Source organism: Erinaceus europaeus, chromosome 6 (assembly GCF_950295315.1).
Source record: "Erinaceus europaeus chromosome 6, mEriEur2.1, whole genome shotgun sequence".
In the NCBI taxonomy this organism is placed as follows: Eukaryota; Metazoa; Chordata; class Mammalia; order Eulipotyphla; family Erinaceidae; genus Erinaceus; species Erinaceus europaeus.
Window position 1 is genome coordinate 32,705,114 of NC_080167.1, and position 14,873 is coordinate 32,719,986.

General features: G+C 41.6%; 1 protein-coding gene and 1 long non-coding RNA gene across 3 annotated transcripts in view; one reads left to right on the forward strand and one right to left on the reverse strand.

Annotated features, from left to right (window-relative positions):
• Positions 1–834: 834 nt before the first annotated feature.
• LOC132539006 (uncharacterized) lies at positions 835–5,981 on the reverse strand. The gene is made up of 3 exons (XR_009550320.1): positions 5,895–5,981; positions 2,234–2,431; positions 835–1,201 (listed from the first exon to the last, which is right to left on the reverse strand). It is a non-coding gene; the product is annotated as an uncharacterized LOC132539006 (long non-coding RNA).
• A 214-nt stretch (positions 5,982–6,195) lies between these two features.
• The window catches only part of C6H1orf198 (chromosome 6 C1orf198 homolog), a 41,404-nt gene continuing 32,726 nt past the window's right edge, over positions 6,196–14,873 (forward strand). For both annotated transcript variants that reach the window (XR_009550213.1, XM_007538366.3), the window contains exon 1: positions 6,196–6,610. Coding sequence is in view for 1 of the 2 variants with exons in the window: in XM_007538366.3 (XP_007538428.1) it covers positions 6,269–6,610 (342 nt within the window). In the remaining variant the exon portion in view is untranslated. The remainder of the gene's footprint in view (positions 6,611–14,873) is intronic.

A 14,873-nucleotide genomic window follows, 5' to 3' on the forward strand; every position in this document is an offset into this window, starting at 1 on the left:
AGGTGGGAGACGTAGATGACCAGAAACTTGTGGCTGAGCTGAGAATGCAGCTTAATTTTTATTCACGAGCGGGCAAGCAGTCCAACAACCTAATCACAACACAATGGGCTCCTCCATCTTGCTCCTCCAGTGGCAGCGCCAGGAACCAAGGAAGTACGTAGGATGGGGGAGGGGAGAAGAGAGAAGTGCGAAATAGCAAGGACTAAACCAAAATCTCCCGGAGGCAGGGGGAGTGAGACCAAACCAATGTAACAGAATGACCATGTAAATAGACCACAACGTCAAGCAATGTAACAGAAGGGATCCCAGAAGCAGAACTAGAAGCATACCAATACCCGCACCCATGAACACTTAATTTTTGACTATTAAATGTAGAAAGAAGTGTCTTTTAAAATTTTTAAAATTTATTTATAAAAAGGAAACACAGACAAAACCATAGGATAAGAGGGGTACAACTCCACACAATTCTCACCACCAGAACTCTGTATCCTTTCCCGGCCCCCGATAGCTTTCCTATTCTTTAATTCTCTGGGAGTATGGACTCAAGGTCACTGTGGGATGCAGAAGGTGGAAAGTCTGGTCCCATAGCGTCCTTTGCCGGGCAAGGTCAAACAGAAGTCTTGAGAGGAGGAATGAGAGCTGGGGGTAGGGAGGGTTGTGCCAAAGACACAAGTTTATTTGGTTTTAAGCATACATATATATATATATATATATATATATATATATATATATATATATATATATATATATATATATACTTCATATCACCAGTTAAACAATAGGCAAGCGGTTACATAAGTTCAAGCAGCACCTGGTGTTTATGAACTCCTACTATATGTTTGGGTTTATTCAGCAGCTAGCAAAGCCAGGGCCAGGTAAAAATGTTCTGTTAATGTTTGCAGACATAACTGGGGAAGCTGCAGGTTCAATCAAAGGCCATGGGGTCCTTTCCCATGCTTTTTCTTCCGGCAGCCTTGTTTATCAAGGGCCTAATGAAGACTTGCCTTTTGATGGTCTGGCTTCTGTAACTGCTTCCCTGCAAAACATGGGTGTTGATAGGTCGATCCATACTTCCAGCCTGCCTCTCTCTTTCCCTAGTGGGGTGGGGTTCTGGCGAATCGGAGCTCTAGGACACATTGGTGGGGTTGTCTGTCCAGGGGAGTCTGGTTGGCTTCATGCTAACTAGCATCTGGAACCTGGGCTGAAAAGAGAGTTACCATATAAAGCCAAACAAATTGTTGACTAATCATGAATCTAAAGACTGGAATAGTTGAGATGAAGAGTTGGGGGGGGGTCTCCATTGTAGATAGCTAATAGGCATATTTTGGTTATATTCCAAAGGGCCTGTGGCTATACTAGCCTGTGGCTAGTTTTTATTTTTTTTTCTTTCCCTGAGCATGAAATCTGATATGCAGGTGGATCCAAGTTATTGTCTGGTGAGATGATGACATGGTTGGTAAAAGGACCAGAAAACTGGACCAGGGAAGAGAGTAGCTCCCAAATATGGGAAAGGTGTATAAATACTGTAGACTGTAAACCCCATCGATTTGATGTAATCTGGAGCCCACATTCAGCTTAGGAGCCTATGTGATTTCTGCATCCCTGTAGATCTGAGTTCACATTCTGTGGTCATGAGTGGAACCTTCCAAGATGCCCCAATATCAGGACCCATCTTCCTCAGGAGGATGGAACATTCTCTAGCATTGTTGATCCAAGTTGATGCCAAGGTCCTATGGGGGCCCACAAAGGGGTCTGTTTTGTTGTTCTTGATATTGATGACCGGTAACAATGGAGAGAGGGATTTATTTGAGGTCTACGCCCATCATGTCTGTTTGGGAATCTTAGGACTCCCCGACTAGGGCCCCAGCTGATGGGGTGGCCTGATAGTGACTAAAGAATCATCGTTAAAGTACGCCTGTCTTTGACCTTATTCAGCATTTGAAGTCCTTGCTTTGATAAAGATAGCTTGGGAGTGAGTGAGGGAAGTATAATAGGACTTAGCTAAGGAGGGTACCTAAGTCTAAATAGACACTATTTCATTAGAAACTTCATAGTGACTCACTGAGACTATTGTGTACTTTTGCTTTCAGGTATATATTTTGCCCTAATTTATGGATACATGTGAACCTGTGCTCTATCTCATGGGACCTGGTCTATATCTGTTTTGGGACTTTGTTAGGAATTGAACCTCCTGGAATGGAATTAGAGAATACTATGAAAGGAAAGGTCTCACCCAAGTAATGAGGCTGAAGGGTTAATATTCCATGCCTGATGTCTCTGGACACAGTCTAAAGTGAAGCATGCTGAGGTGATACTTGTTGCATTGATAGGTTGGGATCAGCAGATGTGATATCATTTGGTATGAACTGAGAGAAGCATGCAGGAAAGTGAGGCCCACTCTAAAGGTTCCAGGACTGAGGAAATATAGGCTCTATGGAGGAAGTGGGAGGTTCCTGCTGTCTTAGGGTTAAGAAGGCAATAGTTATTGCTATAATCACATTATTTGGCAATTGGGTTAAATTTGAGAAATCCCTTTGTTAGGATTTGCTGTATCATACACAACATCACCATAATTTATGTCCTTTGACATTATTTGTATATAGCTGTGCCACCGGTAGCTTCTGTTCTCCCTGGTCTAAGCTTTTAAGAGTCAACATATCAAAGACTCAGCCTATGGTCTGCGTATTAAAAAGTTTGAGACATTCAATCATTTTTTCCCCTCATATTAATTAGTGATTTATATGACTAGAAATTAATAGGAGTGTACATAAACACCATTCCCACCACCAAAAGACTGTGTCCCACCCCCCCACCCCCCTCCCACACCTCATGATACTGAACATCCACCCTCACCCTCAACCCAGGGTTTTTACTCTGGTGCCCTATTCCAAAGAAGAATCTTTTTAACAAATGGTATTGGGAACTTGCGTTGAAATATGCTGAAGAACGAAGCTGAACCATCACATTTCACCACTCACAAAAGTAAACTCTAAGTGGATCAAGGACTTGCATATTAGTCCAAAAGTTATCAAATGTGTAGGGGAATATATTGATAGTATTTTGGTACATGAATATAATTAGCATATGGCTGACATCAGCCTTACAAGCATACTATGGACTTACATAAACTCACAAAGGGTTGTGAATTACAGAAAGTTATTCAAGTGAGTGTCTGATGGAAGTTATTCTACTCCTGAGTGCTCTTAGTTCCTATGGATTCTGTTCCTGTGGCCCTTGTCTGCTGTCCAAACATGTGTAGTTGAGCGTTAGTAACAAGCTTAAAGACTCACCTGCCATCATGACCAGCCAATCTTTTCCCCTTTGTCTATTTCGCTGTACCTAAATAACCCACAATGTAATAAACCTCCCATTTGTTTAAACTCCAGGCCCAAGTCCATGGAAGCTTCTTGTTTTATAATTACTATAGTAGAACTCTTTTTCATCTAAACTTTATAGGCATCTTCAGTGACTTAAGTGCAATTGCAAGGAAGACTAAAACAAAGATAAACCAATGGAACTATATCAAATGGAAAAGTTTTTACATAGAAAAAGAAAACATCACCCAAATAAAGAGACTCTTAAATGAATGGGAGATCTTTACATCAGAAAAAATGCTAATAACCAAAATATATTAAGAGCTCATGAGCTGGGTGGTGGCACACCTTGTTGAGTGCACATGTTACAATACACTAGGACCTGGGTTTGAACCCCCAGTCCCCACTTGCAGGGGGAAAGCTTCATGGGTTGTGAAGCAGGGCTACAGGTGTTTATCTCCCCTTCCCTCTCATTCTGACTGTCTCTGCTAATAAATAAATAAAGATAATAATTTAAAATTTTAAAAAAGAGCTCATCAAACTCAGCAACAAAAACAAATGACCCCATCAAAAAATGGGGGTGAGAATATGAACAAAATATTCACCAAAGTAGAGACTTTAAAGGCCAACAGATACATGAAAAAATGTTCCAAGTCATTGTCAGAGAAATGCAAATAAAGGCAACAATGAGATACCATTTCACCCCTGTGAGAATGCCATACATCAGAAATGATAGCAACAACAAATACTGGAGATAACTTAGGGGTCCTAGTGCATAATGCAATTCTTTTTTTTTTTTTTTTTTTTTCCTCCAGGGTTATTGCTGGGCTTGGTGCCTGCACCATGAATCCACCGCTCCTGGAGGCCATTTTTCCCCCTTTTTGTTGCCCTAGTTGTTGCAGCCTCGTTGCGGTTATTATTGCCATTGTTGACGTTGCTTTGTTGTTGGATAGGACAGAGAGAAATGGAGAGAGGAGGGGAAGACAGAGAGAGAGGGGAGAGAAAGACACCTGCAGACCTGCTTCACCGCCTGTGAAGCGACTCCCCTGCAGGTGGGGAGTCGGGGGCTTGAACCGGGATCCTTACGCGGGTCCCTGTGCTTTGCGCCACGTGCGCTTAACCCACTGCGCCACCGCCCAACTCCCGCAATTGTTTTTTTAAAATTTATTTATAAAATAAAAAATGCTGACAAGACCATAGGATAAGAGGGGTACAATTCCACACAATTCCTACCACCAGAGTTCCATATCCCATCCCCTCCCTTGAAAGCTTTCCTATTCTTTATCTCTCTGGGAGCATGGACCCAGGGTCATTGTCATTATGTGGTGAAGAAGGTGGAGGGTCTGGCTACGGAAGAAGGGCAAACGCTAGAAGAAGAAGTAGAAACTATTTGATTAAGTACTTTATGTTGTCTTTTTCAGGTCTTTGTACTTGCTTGCTGCATTTATTGAGTCACTGCAAACTACTGTGCATTTTTGCTTTAAGGTATGTATTTTCCCTAACTTATGGATACATGTGTACATATGCGCTATATCAAGGGCCTTGACCTATATCTAGGTTTTAAGGCTTTGTTAGGAAGAGCACCACCCAAAATGGAATTAAGGAGTCCTATGAGCTTGGAAAGATCTCACCAGTATAATGAAGCTGGAGGGCTGACATTCTACACCTGACGTGCCAGGACTGACGCAGTCTGAAGTGAAACATGCCAATGTGGTACTGGTTGCATTGATTAGGTTAACAACTGTCCTTTAAATCAACATTTCTTTTTTAAAATCATACTTAATCTTAAAAAAAAATGGAACTGCTATAGAGAGGAGACCCATGCCAACCTGATTATATAAAATATAAGATTTTTCTTTATTGTTGGGGCTCAGCGCCTGCACTATGAGTCTACTGCTCTTGGAGGCCATTTTACTCATTTTTGTTGCCCTTGTTGCTGTATAGGACAGAGGAATTGAGACAGATGGGAAAGACAGAGAGGAGCAGAGGAAAATAGACACCTGCAGACCTGCTTCACTGCTTGTGAACAAACTCCCCTGCAGGTGGGGAGCTGGTCCTTGAGCTTTGAGCTATGTGTGTTTAAAGAGGTTCTCTACTGCTCTGCCCCAAAATGTCCTATTCTAAGGGACATGTTCATCTACATCATTTTGGTTATTTAGACATACTGTAACATTAGGAAGGAAGGGAACTATACTTTTTTTTTTTGGTCATTTTATTCCCAACACTGGTCAGGTTTCCCCAGGTTTTCTAGGGCTCCTTCCAACCTGGTACCCAACCTTTCTATGTCAGTTCAAGGTGTCAGGACCCTGGTCTGGAGAGTTGGGACGCTCAGGATTACCAAAAGTGGCACGTTAGGGGGAAAAAGAATAGGAATAAGCCGGAGGCTGCTAGGTCTTGTAATGCCAGGGTCTTTCACTGGCACATTGGCAGAAGTTACCTTTGTCAAAGTGGCCACCTGGTAGTATGGTGGTAAACACTGCAATTCTCTCAGACCGCTGTGCGCCAAATTGGCGAGGAGCTAGCGACTACTTCAACTGGTCATGGGGAGACTAGGAAAGTGCTGGCATTGCCAAAACCTACCAAGTCAAATTTTTTGTATACCAGGAACCGAGAGTAAAGGAGAGGCGCTGACTGCGAGGCTTCTCGGGCGGAGCTCCGAGGGCTGGGCTGGGCACGCCAGAGGCCGAGTTTCCTGTATGGGCGGGCTCTATGGGTGGGCTCCCTCGTGCGTGCGTGCGTGCGTACGTACGTGCGTGCGTGCGTGCAAGCGTAGGGCGGGCTTTGGGGGCGACAGCAAGGTCTCCTTGCTGGAAGGGGGTGGGGAAGGAGTGGGGGAGGAGCTGGGGCGGGGCCAGGACGGGGCGAGGACTGGGCGAGGACAGGGTGGTGCTCTGGGCGGCGGGGCCAGTGGGGCAGGCAGAGGCACAAGCTGGGGCAGTTGCTGTTCCCCGGAGATGGCGTCTATGGCGGCGGCGATCGCGGCGTCGCGCTCAGCAGTTATGAGTGGGAACCGACCTCTGGACGACAGGGAACGGAAGCGTTTCACCTACTTCTCATCGCTGAGCCCCATGGCCAGGAAGATCATGCAGGACAAAGAGAAGATCCGCGAGAAATATGGGCCCGAGTGGGCGCGGCTGCCGCAAGCGAAGCAGGATGAAATCATTGACCGGTGTCTGGTGGGAGCGGGCGCTCGGACGACCGGCGACTGCGCGGAGCAGGTGGACACCGAGATGCTCACGCTCTTTCCTGGCCTGCGTGGACCCACCGGCCAGAAGGTGGTGCGTTTCGGGGACGAGGTAGGTATGGGGGACCCTTTCCCCGCGCCTGACGCGCCCCCTGACCTGCTTTACGGAGAAGCCGCGGCCAGTGGTGGTGGAGGCTGGAGCGGAGGAGGCACGGGAGTGGGAATGGATGGGGGATTGTCCCAGAGCCAAAGCTGGGAATCTCAGGGCTCCTCTTGGAAGCGGCGGCAGTGGGGGTGGGGTGGGAAGAATACTTTAAGAATCTCTGAAAAGAGGTCTCCTAAAACTCTCCGTTTGAACATGAACTTGCCTCAGGGGGCTTCATCATATCCAGAGACTTCTTTTGGAGCTCAAGGCTGCTGCTTAGAGGGAGGCCAAAGTATTACCAGTAAGGAGTTTTAAATAAGCATGCTTAGATTATAACCCTGCTCTGAAATTTAGTGTCACGGTTTTTTTGAACCTCAGTTTTCCATGGTCTAAAACAAGGATAATAATACCCATTCCCATGCCCGACAGAGCTCTTAGCTAATTATTGTACTAATACTATTTGTGATGAGTTGTAAGGGGAAACTGAACTTGCCATGCCAGGTAACAAGACATTACAAGATCAGGAGGTGAAATCCAAAGTCTGAGATAATATTCAGCAATTTTGTTTTGAGGTGGGTCTGGTGGCCCCGGTTTTTTTCCACCCCAAAACTAATGGAGAAGTTTAAGTGAACTCCGGGAAACACTTGTTACAGATATCCCAGACCTTTAAAGGAGCTGCCATTTGAAGGATGAAACATTGAAACTGATACCAGCAACAACTTTAGTGTTGACCTGTGCTAAATCAGAACTGTCTGAGTGTTCTGTGCTAACTCAAAAACTTTTCTTGGAAGTGTGTTAAACTTTGCAAGTTTTTTAGAAGTTTAATGGCCTGTTGGGTGCCATTAAATTTTGCTTTGGTTTTTTGGACCCTTTATTGAGAGGCCAAGTGAAAAAGAATGAAAAAAAATATAAAAATGAGATAGGCACACTGTTAAGGCTGTGAGAATGCAGAGAGGTGGCACAGCTTTATTTGGAAGGTGTTTTTCAAGTAAGCTGTGTAGTGGGAAAGGAATTCTAGTTAAGAGTATTGGGATCCTGGGACCTTATGATAGAAAAGGACCTAAGTTGGGGAAGGTTTTGGGCATCTGCAATGGTAATCATATTAACAAGATGATAATAGAGAAGAGGTATATGAAAAACCTAGGATGAATATAAATGATCCCACTCAAAGACCAAAAAAAAAAAAAAAAAAAAAAAAGGGAAAACACAAAGCAGAGCTTGAACTACATTTGGTGTATTGCACCAAAGTAAAGAACTCTGGGTTTGGGGGTAGTGTTCAGGTCCCAGAACATGATCATGTCGTGGAGGAGCTAGATGGGAGGTGGGGAGGGTTTAAAGTGTTATATGGAAAACAGAAATGTTACACTACTGTTGACTGTAAACCTTAAATCCCCCCACTAAAGAAAAGAAAAAGAAAAACCTGGGGACATTAAAAATAGCTGCTGATAGTGGGAATAATTTTTATATAATTACTTTAATTTAAAATTTGTTAAAATTTGTTATTAAGGGGGCTGGGCGGTAGCACAGTGAGTTAAACGCATACTCGCAAAGCTTAAGGACTGGCATAAGGATGGATCCTGATTGGAGCCGCGAGTCCCCACCTGCAGGGGGGTCGCTTCACGGATGGTGAAGCTGGTCTGCAGGTGTCTGTCTTTCTTTCCCCTGTCTTCCCCTCCTCTCTCGATTTCTTGCTGTCCTAACAACAGCTATAACAACAACAACAACTACTACTACCACAACAAGGGCAACAAAATGGGAAAAATAGCCTCTAGGAGCAGCGGATTTGTAGTGCAGGCACCGAGCCCCAGTGATAAACCTGGAGGCTAAATAAATAAATTTTAAAAATCATTATTAATAGTATGTTACAACATTGTAAAATTACAATGTATAGTTCCACACCATACCCACCACTGAAACTCTATATCCCCCACCCTCCTAAAGATAACCACCATAGTTCTCACAAGTTTTACAGTTTGCTTGCTTCTGTTTTATTTTTTTATTTTATTTATTTATTTTTTGTCAAGTTCATGTGAATCACATCTCTAGATTCCACATATGAGTGAAAGCATCTGGTAGTTGTTTTTCATCTCTTACTTTGCTAAGCATAATTCCCACCTGATGGTTGGAATTTTAATATTGCTAGCTTGATACAAGTTTCATCTTATATACTAATCCTGCTGTTGATAATCCTGGATTGACAATATAGAGTTGTTCATGTGAAAAATATGAAAAAGCTCTGCCAGGATAGATTTAGTTGATGATGTGCTGTGGGATACATATTTTGAAACTTTGCTCAGTATGTAGTGTGAATGTGATGTGGTCTGTGTCCCTATCAGCTGCCACTCCACTCTCAGATTTTGCATCCTTTTCTCTACCTGAAAGGACAAAGACATTGCCTGTTTTAATGTACCTTTCTTCCCTGTCACTGGTTAAGACTTTTATCTCACATAGGTGGTGCAAATGTAGCCTCAAAGTTGCATTGCAGGAGCAAACTTAATGATAGAGAAAATGCTCATAACTTTTGTTGAATGTGGTCAGAGCTCATTCACACATCTAAGTCTGCTCTGTACAGGACAAGTGCAGCCACATGCATGTTTGTTTTTACTCCCATAAGTGAGAAGATCTGGACCAGACCCTGATCCTCCCATGCTATGGTGACTAGCCTGGTGCAGAGAGGAAATTTGGCTACCTTTGAATACTGAAGCTTCAGGAGACCTGTTGATATTTGTGTGTGTGGAACTGGGGCCTGCCTTGCATGTGCACAATATCACTGCTCTGGGCTACTTTTTTATTTAGGTAGAGACACATACACAGCACTGAAGCTACTTCCATTGCCTTACCACGTCCCATGTGGTGGTGTGATTTGAATTAAGGTCTCATCCATGGTTATGTAGGTACCCTACCTGATAAATCTGATTCTCATTTTTGGCTATTATTTAGTCAGGAATCAGTTGCACAAACGTTTCTCTTTGTTTGTTCTTCTGCTTTTCTCTTTGCTTCTCATTCCTAGCTGCATTTTGGAGTTTTCTTACATCTGCTAATGTACTTTGTTAGTGCCCTGGTGCCTTATTGTCTACAGTAAGGATCCCGGTTCAAGCCCTGGCTCCCCACCTGCAGGGGGGGTTGCTTCACGAGTATATAGTTTTTTCAGATTTGTATCACTTTTTTTTTTTTTATCATTTGTCTTTACTGTTTACTAATATTTCATTGAACATCTGCATTTCACTTATATGTTCATTTATGGAAGCTTGGCTGCCTCCATGTTTTGGTAAGGTTATAAACAGAGGTTCCATGTGTGGCTTTTTATTGGGATATATAATTTTTCAGCCTTTTTGTTCAAACACCAAGGATCATAGTTACTCCACATCTGTTTTCAGTATTCAGCTATGTATTAGAGGTACTTGCTGACACTGAACAGCTAAGTAAGATGTTCTATGTCCTTGGCTACCTAGTATCATGAGAGAATACACATAGCAATGAGTACATCCCACTCCTGCAGTCTTTGCTTTTTAGCCTTATTTTTCACTTATTTTTTAAGTGTTGACTTAAATTTCTATCTTTTTAAATTATATTTTTGAGGTAAACTTCTTTTACAGGATTATAAATGCTTTAGAAGTACCGTTTCACACCTCTTTAGCATGTGTTGCTATACTACACCCACCACAAAAGTGCCAATAGTTCTCACAAAGTGTTAAATACTGGATACCTTGTTTTGTCAAATTCTTGATTTAATTTATCTATATAACACATATTAGTGAAACCACTTTGTAGTTGTCTTTCACCTACTTACTTTCTTCATTACTCCATCCATTTTGTTCTGAAGGATGTAATAATAGCATCTTTTTAAATTGCAGGATAATTTTTTTACCCAGTCATCTTTCAGTGGGCATTTAGGTTGTTTCCACTCCTTGGTTATTGTGAATAATGCAGCTGTGAGCACAGGTGTGTATATATCTCTTTGAATTAGTGTTTTTTTGTGTGCCATGTGGATATATGCCTAAAAGTGATACTACTGGATCAAAAGGCATTTCCACTTTTATTTGTCCAAGGATTGTCTATGTTGTCTCAAGAGGGGCTGACCAGTTTATTTTTCTCCATATCCTCACCAACTCTTGTCATTTTTTTTGTTTTATTCATGGGGGGCACACACACACACACACACCCTACCCCTATAGGGAGGAAGCTTCAAGAGCTGTGAAGCAGGTCTGCAGATGTCTATCTTCCTTTCTTTATCTTCTTTATCTATCTATCTATCTATCTATCTATTATCTATCTTCCTCACAATCTCTCACTGACCTATCAAATAAAAATAATAGAAATAGCATTAACAACAAAAATAATTCAAAGTTTTAGATTATTTGTACTTAATATTAAGTTAATTGGGTTAAGATTGTTACTTTACTACAGAGAAAAACTAGAAGCTGGTTTTACATAAAATACTGACTGTAAAATCTTTAGAAATTTGATAATTCATTGCCAGAATTTCTTTTTATATTTCATATATTTTAAATTTTCTGTCACATTTTATTTATTATGTGTATACTTTCTGAGATTAGACAAGGTTCTGTGTGTTCAGGGTGGTGTGGCTGTGGACCTGGTGCTGCGTTTCAAATAAATCATTTCCGTATTTGGGAGTTACTCTCTGCCCTGGTCCAGCTTTCTAGTCTTATTCCCAGCTTTCGACACCATCTTCCCAGATAATACTTTTAGCCCACCTGCATGTTAGCTGTCAGGCTCAGGCAAAAAGTAGTAAAGTCATAGGCCCTTTGAAATATACCTAAAATGGACTTCCTAACTTCTTCCAATGTAAAGACCACCTATCTCATCTGCTATGTTCTTATATTTAGGTTTACGATTATTAAACAGTTTGTTCTGCTTTGTATCTTAATGCCACCAAGTTCCAGATGCCACCATGATGTCAACATGACGCTGTCAACTGGACAGACGACCTCACAAATGTGTCCTGGAACCCTACCTCTCCAGAGCCCTACCAAACTAGGGAAAGATAGGAACATGCTGGGAGTGTGGCTCAATCTGTCAATGCCCATGTCCAGCAGAGAAGCAATTACAGAAGCCAGACCTCCCACCTTCTGCACTCCATAAAGCTCTTTGGTCCATACTCCTAAATGGGTAAAGAATAGGGAACCTTCCAATAGAGGAGAGGGGATACAGAACTCTGGTGGTGGGAATTGTATGGAAGTAACCCTCTTATCCCACAATCTTGTCGATTATTATTAAATCATGTGTCTCTTAGGGAGAGGAATTTGGCTTTGAGAATAACTCTCAGCTAAAATGAAGTCTACTCTGAGTTAACCTGTGGTCAGAGTAGCAGATGCTCTTTGAGGCATAGATAATTTCAGACCTTGAACATTAGGAAGCCAGGTGGTTTAAGCTATGGAAGTAATAGGAAAAACCCTATAGGAAGTATATGTGTTTGTCCACAGTATGTGTCTAGCAACATTTTGGTTGCATGCCAATTATGTGGAAATAAAACTATATGTATATGTATATATCTTTGTGTGCTACCACTTTACAATTCTGGTATTTTATATCTAGCTGCCTAGGGAATAGGCAGCCAGTGACATCAGAGCTTTAATTGCATTTTTGTTTGGCATGTTTATTTTGTTAAACACTTAATATTAAGCTTTATGAGCCTAGAAGTACAGAAATCTAAAGAATTTGCCCCTTGATGGGGTTTCTTACTAGAGCCAACAAAATACCAACATGGGGAGGAATCAGTGTGACCTTATGTCTATGGCCCCCTTGAAATTTCAGCTAATATGAACTGCAACTATGGAGATTGCTGGCTTACCAAACTCCAGGCCAAATCTTTGTTCCTTTGTTCGAATCACTCATTTATTCACTTTCCAAAGCCAAAAACCTTATTATTTCTATCTTTGTAGAATTCAAAGAGATCCAAGTTGCATAATTAATATTTTGAGGATTGATCTCATACATGATATGAGTTTAGTTTTATTATGTCTGGCCAGTGATCCTGCTCCCCTCCCTGCCTCTGTCTGCCTAGTAAATTTCCACTGAGGTGGCTGCTGTGCTATCTCACTTCTGATTAGGAGGGAGTAAATTGAGTTCCTTTTAGTTTTTTTCCACAGTTTCAAAATTAGTGATACTTTCATTTTGTTGGCTACTTTTATTATTCATATATGAAAAGAAAGTCTTTGTTTTTTTTACATCAAATAGAAACTAAGAGAATTCTGAGATGATAGAATTTAGGGATTTTTAAGTCATTTAGCTCAGCTTCAATACTACATACATACATGCATGCATGCATGCATGCATATTTACTATACATACATCCTGAATGCTCACATAGGGACCAGAGTGCATGATCCTTCCTAAAAGGGAAGGTGGAGCTACAGCCTGGAGTTATTGCAGGACCTAGTTACTAACTCATTCATTCCACCAACCCATTTCCATTTTTGGAGGACACAGTTGTAAATGGAAAAGTAACTGTTTTTAATGAAATTCCAAATGGGAAGGTAGTGGTTTATTTTTCCTATTTAAAACTTTCTTGAAAAAAGAATGATCATTCATAGAGTAAACTAGAAGTGGAGCCTACTCTGACTGAAGTAGCCCATCTGTAGAACAAGTCTGCCTTGCAGGGGGTAGTTAGAGAACCTAACTCTGGGACAGGAAGTGTTCTGGAAATGAAAAAGATATAATTTACTTATATTATAAAAAAATTTACTTATATTATGGTAAAATGGTCTCAATTTAAATTATTTTATCTTATTTTTATGTTTCACCCAATGTTTCCTAATTTTTAGTTCAGAATACAATAGTAATTGTTATGGGCAAGGCTTTTTCTTTCTTTTCTTTTTTTTATTGATTTAATAATGATCGAGAAGACCATAGGATAAGACAAGTACAATTCCACAAAATTCCTACAACCAGAGCTCCGCATCCCATCTCCTCCACTGGAAGTTTTCGTATTCTTTTTTTTTTTTTTTAATATTTTATTTTCTTTTGTTGCCCTTGCTGTTTTGTTATTGTAGTTATTATTGTTGTTGTTGTTATTGATGTTGTAGTTGTTAGATAGGACAGAGAGAAATGGAGAGAGGAGAGGAAGACACAAAGGGGCAGAGAAAGATAGAAACCTGCAGACCTGCTTTCACTGCTTGTGAAGCGACCCCCCTGCAGGTGGGGAGCTTGGGGCTCGAACCAGGATCCTTGTGCTAGTTCTTACGCTTTGCACCACCTGCACTTAACCAGCTGCCCCTTTTGTATTCTTTATCCCTCTGGGAACATGGACCCAGGATCATTATGAGGTGCAGAAGGTGGAAAGTCTAGCTTCTCTAATTGTTTCTCCACTGGGCATGGGCATTGGTAGGTCGATTCATACTCCTAGCCTGCTTCTGTCTTTCACTAGTGGGGCAGAGCTCTGGAGAGGTGGGGTTCCAGGACATATTCATGAGGTCATCTGCCCAGGAAAGTCAGGTTGACATCATGATAGCATTTGGAACCTGGTAGCTGAAAAAGAGTTAAGATATAAAGCAAAACAAATTGTTGACTAATTATGAACCTAAAGGCTGGAATATTGCAGATGAAGATTTGGAGTCTCTGTTTTGGAAGAAGCTAGTAGATCTGTTTTAGGTATATTCCAAGGGGCCCATGACTTTATTGGTTTTTGCTTGAGCCTGACAGCTAACATGCAGGTGGGCTAAAGGTATTCTATGGGAAGGGGCAAAACTTTCTTTTTTCTAATTTATTTATTTATTTAAATTTTTATTTATAAAAAGGAAACACTGACAAAGCCATAGGATAAAAGGGGTATAACTTTACACAGTTCCCACCACTAGAACTTCGTATCCCATTACCTCCCCTGACAGCTTTCCTATTCTTTTCCTGTTCTTTAACTCTGGGAGTATAGACCCAGGGTCATTAGGGGGTTCAGAAGGTGGAAGGTCTGGCTTCTGTAATTGCTTCCCCGCTAAACATGAGCATTGGCAGGTCTATCCATACTCCCTGCATGTTGCTCTCTCTTTCCCTAGAGGGGCAGGGCTCTGGGGAAGCAGGGCTCCAGAACACATTGGTGGGGTTGTCTGCCCAGGGATGTCTGCTTGGCATCATGGTAGCATCTGGAACCTGGTGGCTAAAAAAAGAGTTAACATATAAAGCCAAACAAATTGTTGACTAATCATGAACCTAGAGGCTGGAATATTACAGATGAAGATTTGGGGTCTCTGTTTTGAAGATAGATAGTAGGTCTGTT